This window comes from Limulus polyphemus, unplaced genomic scaffold, assembly GCF_000517525.1.
Source record: "Limulus polyphemus unplaced genomic scaffold, Limulus_polyphemus-2.1.2 Scaffold5401, whole genome shotgun sequence".
Taxonomy (NCBI): Eukaryota; Metazoa; Arthropoda; class Merostomata; order Xiphosura; family Limulidae; genus Limulus; species Limulus polyphemus.
Window position 1 is genome coordinate 57,252 of NW_013671011.1, and position 8,698 is coordinate 65,949.

General features: G+C 36.1%; 1 protein-coding gene across 1 annotated transcript in view; it reads left to right on the forward strand.

The window, feature by feature from the left end:
• The window catches only part of LOC106472520 (uncharacterized serine-rich protein C215.13-like), a gene marked incomplete at both ends in the record, with an annotated part of 22,745 nt that overhangs the window by 8,916 nt on the left and 5,131 nt on the right, over positions 1 to 8,698 (forward strand). The window contains 4 exons of the mRNA XM_022401094.1: positions 2,881 to 4,054; positions 5,118 to 5,386; positions 6,080 to 6,273; positions 8,043 to 8,090. Of these exons, the coding sequence (XP_022256802.1) occupies positions 2,881 to 4,054; positions 5,118 to 5,386; positions 6,080 to 6,273; positions 8,043 to 8,090 (1,685 nt within the window). The remainder of the gene's footprint in view (positions 1 to 2,880; positions 4,055 to 5,117; positions 5,387 to 6,079; positions 6,274 to 8,042; positions 8,091 to 8,698) is intronic.

The window sequence follows — 8,698 nt, forward strand, 5'->3', positions numbered from 1 at the left end:
GACTTACAACTCTAGAAATATGTCTGTGGACTTACAACTCTAGAAATATGTCTGTGGACTTACAACTCTAGAAATATTTCTGTGGACTTACAACTAGAAATATGTCTGTGGACTTACAACGCTATAAATATGTCTGTGGAGTTACAACACTAGAAACATGTCTGTGGAGTTACAACGCTATAAATATGTCTGTGGACTTACAACGCTAGAAATATTTCTATGGACTTACGACGCTAAAAACCGGGTTTCGATACCCGTGGTGGGCAGAGCTCAGATAGCCCATTGTGTAGCTTTGTGCTTAACTTCAGACAAACAAACAAACAAAAAGCAAATAAAGTCGGTCTTTTAAGCGAGCTTTTGAAGAAATCAGGAGGGGGGAGAGGTTGTACTAGAACTTAGAAACGAGGAATGCAAGGAAGCACAGTAAATTCATGAAACATTGGTGGCTATACTATTTATATTAAATATAACTAACTGAACGAAGAAGGTTAGATGAGGCCATAGACGGAACTCAAATCTAAGCTCGCATGACGGGCGGAAAAAATCGATAGTGTACCAGCGAGATACACGAAGATTGAGCCTTTTATCCTCTATCCGACCTTGTTCTTTTCGATTTTCTCTCTCTTTCCTTCAGCGCGAGCTGCATTTCCAGTAAAGGAAGGCCTCGCGCCTCTTCGTATTCAATCAATTGACTTTATATTTCGAAGTGTCACGCGCATCTAAGATTTTGTTGTAGACTTTCACCGAGCTAGCTAGTCGCTGCTGTATGAATGCCTGTTTACCGTGTAGGGCAAACACAATTAGCTTTCGTTCGACCTTGCCTAGTCGGCGCGTTAATGGTATTAACTTTTTTTATCATTCTTTCGCTGCTGTACGTTTCTTTCAGGTTTTTTTTTTTTTTTACGATCCGAATGCGTGTATTCAACCTCTTTCTAAGCTGCAGCTGTATTGAAACGTTTATATCACGTCAAACATCCGTCCGTTTTTACATCTTTCGTCCGAAAATGTACGCGATGTATTGTTACCTGTCGTGGCCAATTTTTGTCTTATCGTGAGGGCAAAATCACATTTATGAATTGAAAAAATTATAGAGAACTTATCTTTTATTGGATTTCAGATTTTACTTTTGTAAATAGTAGCATAACATTCAAATATTTGTACAAAATTGTATTGTTTAATGAAGTTTAAAGAGAAATTTAATTAAACAAATCCCAAAATACGTTTGACACTATAAATAAGCGCCCTCTAAGAATTTTTTTTTTCCAAAATTAAAAAGAAAAAAGTTTCCTTCCACTTCAGCGCTCGTCCTGCCATCTATGATTGGTATCTAAACCTTTTTCTAGTCTGCTTTCTTTATAAAACAGCGTCTGGCCGTGTTAATACTATGTTTTCTTGTTGAAACATGGAAAGAAATTCGTGATTGTGTTACGTTTTTTTTTTGTTTTTTTTTCAGTTTCTTTTGTCGAGATAAATTTAATGTAATACATTAAATATTTATATTACATTTTCTAATTCTTAACGTCTACTGCCCTTTTTCTCATGCCCCAGTAACTTAGTGGTTAATCTGCAGGCTTACGACGCTAACAATCTGGTTGCAATACCCGCAGTGAGAGGACAAATAGCCCATTGAGTAGCTTTGAGCTTAATAACAACCAACCAATCAAACCTTATAACTAGTTTTAATTTTGAGTTAATTGCATTTGTCCAATTTCGTAATATTCCAATTAAGAAATAGTTGCCCCCCAGTAGTTGTTTGAATTTATGCACAAAGCTACACAATGGGCTATCTGTGCTCTGCCCACCACGGGTATCGAAACCCGGTTTCTAGCGTTGTAAGTCAGCAGACATACCGCTGTGGAAATAGCACAATAAAAAGCGTTTTCTTTCTTATTATAATATCACTGTCAGTCAGTATATATAACAATATTTTATTGTAGGTCCCCCCCCCAAAAAAACAGAGTGAAGTATAGTGTTCAACGAAATCAATGATTAAATCTCCCTTGGATGCTGTTCTAGTAAATTACTTTATTGTGACACACATATCTATCGTTTCTAAGCAAGTAGGCCAGGCTGTGCTTTGGAAGGTCCAAAGTTAGCGTCACAAGGTGCTACTGAACGTGTTCCACACTTTGACATTGTAACTGGGACAACCTCTGTGGGACAGTGGTAAGTGTACACAAACTTACAACGTTAAAATCTGAGGCTCGATTCCCCACGGTGGACACAGCAAATACCCCAGTGTGGCTTTGCTCTAAAAAAACAAACAACATAACTAGGGACAGCCAAGCCTGCAATTAGGTTGAGAGTGATTTCATAGGTGGCAGCAGGTGCTGCTGACTGGTTGTCCTCCCTCTGGTTAGGATGGTCTTCCTAAACCTAGACCTGCTTGTTTAGGAAGACCATAGTAAATAAATATTGTGAAGAAAAGTAACATCAAGATTTTTGAATTACTCTTTGCAAGAGGAAAAGGTTCGACCTAAAAAGATATATTTATTTATAATGTCACTGGGAGTGTAGGACAAAAAATGTAATATGCTCACACTTTGATTCCATTTATCTGTCCTTACCGAAAAAATTTAACAAAGTTGGACAGAAATTAAAAAAAAAAATCCTTAATTAGAGATTCTTAATTTGTAACTTGGTTTACTCTACTGATTCCTCTGGATTTGAAATTTATGGTAATAAAGGTGTGAGAAGGCATGATACTTCTTTCGTTGTGTCCCATATCTTGGGGTTTATATTGGTTTTAGAAAAATACCATCCTTCTTCATCACCCTGAAATGATGATTATTGATGGATTTACATTTTCACTATTCTGATGGAATTGCAATTCTGTGTAAAAGTTGTAATCATTTGATGTCTTCTTCTGTTTTTCCATAGGAGAATTGCCACCAAGTCTAAGAAACAGTGGTAACATCCTCTCTGATAAGATTAGAGGTGAGAGTCTCACCTCTCCTCTGCCCAGCTATCCTCCTTTCCAGAATGGACCTATAAAAGATGAGCCAGTGACTTCACGTTCTCCAGAAGTGGTTTTAAGCTCTACTACAGGACTACCCCCTAATACTGTATGTGCGAGCACCCAAGGACTGTCTTGCCCCACTCTTCAGGTAACAATAAGTGGTTCAAGGGATTCTTTAACCACGTGTGTTAGTTCAGCAATCTCTGCAGTGTCGGCTACCTCAGCAAATAGTTTTTCAGGACTCAGAGAAAATTGTCCTCCTCGCCTCTCGCCCGTCAACTCCGGAAGCCTTTTAAATGTTAACAGTATCTCTCAGATTGGATCTTCAATTGCCAACAGTCATTCTGGTGGAAGTAAGAAGAATAGTGTTCGGCTTCCTCCGCCAAATCATACAGCCAAGTCACTGCCATTACTTGCTGCACACCTAAGTCAGACCTCTCCACACAGTAAGAATATTTGTGCCACCATAAATGGTGTGAAAACAAGTTCAATTTCTAATAGTGACCTAAAGGGTGGACCAGCACTCCCTAAAACTTCTGTACCTGCTTCATCACTGTTTCCTTTCTCTTTTCCATCATCACACATCTCGCACGAACTGTCACCGTCCATCTCAACCCAACAAACGACAAATACCCCTCATTCCGTATCCTCGACTTCACCGTCTTATTCCTCTCTTCTGTCTCATAGTCCTTCCAATTTGGGCATTTCTCGATCCACCTCTTCAGTTTGTCATAGCAGTCTCTCTAATCACCACTTAGGTGGACGAGGTTTAAGCCCAAGTCTTACACCGAGCAATCCTCATCCAAAGACACCTACCCTAACAGTCAGTAGGGATAGCCACAGCAATAGCAGTTTGTCCAGTCTTAGCCAGTTGAGCCACTCTCAGCATAGTAACAACAGCAAGGAGAGTGCTAGAGAAGGTAACAGCTGCAACAGCTCAAGAGGTAACACTCCAGCTCTGAGTGGATCCTCAGCTCTGGGAGGACACGGTCCCAGCAGCTCGAACAACACTCCCTGTTGCACCTACGCCACTGCTACTTATGGAAGCAGTGGACTGACTAGTCTTGTATTTACCAAGTCTCACTCTTGGGGGAGGTAGGTGTTGGTTTCTCATGCTATATTAGTAAGTCCCTACTATAAGCACCTTCTGACCATTGTTAAATATGAGATAAATGGTAATTTGTTACACTAAGATTAAGCATGTTCAGTCCTTCACATTTGAAGAATGCAAACAGCCCACGGGGAATGTTAGCAGGCTAATGCCATATCTCGATTAATTTGTTTTAACTGAATTTTACTTTTTTTTTTCTGTCAACAAAACAAAGTTTCACTGGCTATATTGAGACATGTTCAGAACTTCCCACTGAACTATGATGACCTCCAATCAATATACCATCCCTTGCAGCATCCTATCATGCACAAAGTAGTTTGTCAAATGCAATTTACGTCACAATCAAATTTGCTAAGACTTGTTAGTCTGACTTAATATCCAGTTTTGTAATTTAACCTTTAAAATGTTGACGTAATTTCTCAGTTACAAATATATCATGTCTTTATACAACAATATTGTTCGAAAATATCATATTACTACTCATGAAAAATTGAAGTTAAGGGCTAATTGAAGTTAAAGAATCAGAGCCGTAGGGTCGCACAAAGTTATCTGTGAGCTTGTCTATGTATACAGACAACAGCTGGTTGAATGGCCAATGCCATGACAAATAATAAAAGGATCTGAATGCAAAAGTATATTTATTTCTTGGTGAGAAGAAAAGAACCAATAGTGGGCCCAAGACAGTTGGTGTCATGACAAACTTGACGGGGGGGGGGCTCTAACAAGCACTTACAAAACTTGTTTTACGAGTGATTTCGAGTGTCAGTGTAATGACGCCTGTCAAATGTAGGACTGAATGTGTGAAGGACTCGATAAATCAGTCGGTGTAGCTATAATTTTATTTCACAATCTCTGAAAGTTAACACCCAAAAATTTTATACTTTGAAATTTAAGTTTTACATTTCGCTGTTAAATGGACTTGTTTAAACTCGGTAGAAATTTAACTCAATTTTCTGTACACATGAATAGACTAAATTAAAATATAGTTGTAATAGGCTTTTGAGCTAGATACTTTTATTTTACAATCATTATTCTTGCTCTCATCAGCTCAAACACCAATCCAGTTCTTGGTAGTACTAATGGGCCTGCCTTGACTGGAACAAGTGCAAGTTCTAATTCCATCCCATTGCCTCCATCACTCCATAATAGCCACCATTCATCTCCATTTGGTAGCCTTCCAGGCCATCCAACACTACATCCAGCAATGTTTGGTCCAGCTCTGCATCCAGCAGTTTCTCTACCGACATCAAGTTCTTTGGGAGCCTCAGCTGGACCTTCTCCGTTTGTTACAGGAGAAGCTATGTTTCCACAACCAAGTAATTACTGAGTCATTCAGCTTTCTTCTTATAAGCATATTATTACAGTTTTGTATTCAGTCAAAAATATGTAATTAATAGGTACCAATAAAATAAGGTTGGACAATAAAATCATATAGAAGCAAGAAATAATAAAAATGACAAGTAGTCCAATAACCAATTAAAACTAAAGTGTCTATAAAGTTAATCAGTTGTATCAAAATCAGTTAAACGTATTTCAAGAGTTAAAAAAAGATATTTCAAAATCTTTTAAAACCAAACAGACTGCAATTAGGCAGTTATTTTAGTTATAAATCAAAGTAATTGCAATTAGTCAAAACAAAAGTCGTCCAGTAAAACACAAACGGTTAAAACTAAACCATATACAAAATATACATCTCCTCCTTGTGTTGTGAAAAACGTTCTGGGTGAAATGATGGTCAGGTTACGAAACTGTGATGTGTGTTTTTGTTAGAGAGGAAGTTAAGACCAAATTTGTTACACAAGTTTAGTCCAGTGTTTCAGGATGAGTTGAAAGAAAAGTATTTAAGGCACAGAGTAACAACAATTATGCAATCAAAAACACTGTGTTCAATGCTTTAATGTTTCAAAGTTATCATCCCATAGTTACTTTAGTTAATCTCAGAACATAACTTTCATAATGTTTTGATTAACCCTAAAAACATCTCCTTTGCACGTTACTCTTTCGTCTAGATCCAGACTTCCTACGTCGAGAGCTGGACACAAGATTTTTGGTATCGCATGAACGAACCCTTGGGATTCATCCACCACCACTTCACCAGCACCAGCATCAACACAACCATCTGCACCATCAACATAGCCCTTTCTTACCTCCACCTCATCTGGGTAGTTCTATGGTGCCTCCTCAGCCACCTACTGCCCATTTGGTCAGTGGTTTGACAGATGAAATTTCACTTTCGTTGTATTAATATTTTCTTCCTCTGAAGCACATTTCAGATAAACACCAGCGTCACTTATTCTATAGACTATTAATAGGTCGTAGATATTGAAGTAAGCATGGTGTAATGAAGATAAATTTATTGTTGAATAGAAACATCTATCTATTACACTAAAGGTTATGGACCAGTGTTCTTGTGTTGAATTTGTTATAGTGTTGGTTATGAGAAATTTGTTCCAAGTTCTGCTTCTGAGGAACTTCCTGTCAAATGATTGTGCAAAAGTTTATTGTCAGTTGTTATTGGTTATGTGGAATTTATTGTCAATTGTTATTGGTTATATAGAATTTATTCTCAATTGTTATTGGTTATGCATGAACATCATTTCACCTAGACTTCTTTTTTTTCACTATACAAGGAGATAGAATTCACTTACATTAGTTGAAGCAGCATTATATATCTGATTTTGTTCTTACTGAAATGCCTCAAATAGAGTTCATCATGGATGTATCTTTCGTGCGTAAGTTTTACCAACTAATTTCCTTTACTAGTAGTGGCACAAAAAAAGCAACCATTTCCTCCTACCACTATCATAGGACTAAAGTATCACATAACGTTAACTGGTCAGTTCCTTACACTCAGTACATTATACCTAACCACGATGTATTTGACAACAAATGCCACCAGTGAGATGTAATAGCAATGTGATACTCATGTGGAAACATCATATCAAAGAATACTGCATAACTCCCCAACAGTGAATTCAATATGAAAATAACCAACAGCAGACAGTAAATTCCACATAACCAATAACAATTGACAGTAAATTCTATATAACCAATAACAATTGACAATAAATTCTATATAACCAATAACAATTGACAATAAATTCCACATAACCAATAACAATTGACAATAAATTCTATATAACCAATAACAATTAAGAATAAATTCCACGTAACCAATAACAATTGAGAATAAATTCTATATAACCAATAACAATTGAGAATAAATTCTATATAACCAATAACAATTAAGAATAGATTCCACATAACCAATAACAATTGACAATAAATTCTATATAACCAATAACAATTGACAATAAAATTCCATTACGAAACTATGGTATGTGTTCGTTTGGATGTTGATGTAAAAGTCTGTTTGCAATACTATTCCAGAAATCATTTTTTAAGTAAGTTATTACTTTTCCAGTAATTCTTAGCTGTGATGCCCAACCTTCAAAGTTTGTAACCGATTCTACAGACACTTTTCTTAAATGTAGGCCTAACTAAAAATTGCTTCATACAAATTTTAATGATTTTAAATCACCCATTTTATAACTTCGATGTTTATCAGGACTGAAGTCGTAATTTTTATAATCTGGAAATAATATAGTATTAATCAGTTATACTGCGAAACTTAAATAAAATGAATACTTTGATAACTTTTTATTAGTTTTTAAAGTTTCCAGTGCTGACCAAATGATGGAAACCATATTTAAGAGAGACAATAAAGAACTTCAGAGAAAATTTTGTTATTATACCCAACATTTCAGCTTCTGCATTTTTTTGACTGTGATGTTCAAAGACCCTCAAAAAAGACGTAAGCTGAAATGTCAGATAAAATAAAAAGTGCCTAAAATCGTTTGTCGTCTTTCTTGAATATAATTATTTTATTTATCTTTATTTGGATGTTAAATGAAACATGATCGGTGTATTTATATTTCTGTTTAGTTATTACTTCTTTTGTTCTTGTTACAGTACGACAAGTATCCCAAACTGGAAGGCCCTTTGTACAGCAGGAACACGGTAAGTGAGACTGAAGTCTTTGCATTTCGAAAATAGAATATTATACAGAACGTTATTGAAATATTGTATCACTTACATGTCTCGGTGTTAGAATAAAAAATTAGAACATTCACTTTCAAATACTGAGTTAAGTTTTACTGTATGGAAGTTGTGTAGAAACCCAAACTGGTATAGCAGGTAGCGAGGCGTTTTAGGGCTAATGAAAGTGACTAAAATCACACTTAAGTGCAGAAGTTTTTGTTAATTAGGCCATTACAGATTTAAAAAATGGAATTGATAAGTTCTGGTACTTGAAGAAAGGCATATGAATAGATATAAGGTTCCTGTTCCAGTTTTCTTAAAAGTTTAGATGCAAATGTGGATCCTGTAGAATCTTATTATTTCATAAATTATGAAAGATTACTGAATTTCACTATTAGGAAGAAACACAGTTGGCCTGTGTACATCAATAATTTGGTATTATTTTGCATTAGAGATGATCTAATAAGATTGTGAATAATTTGTGACTTACGGTTCTTTTCTCCAAACAACAATGTTTGATACTTTTCACTGCGATATAGGTTCAGCTTATCTCTCTTTGGTTAACTTGTGTTCAGGGTTACTGATGA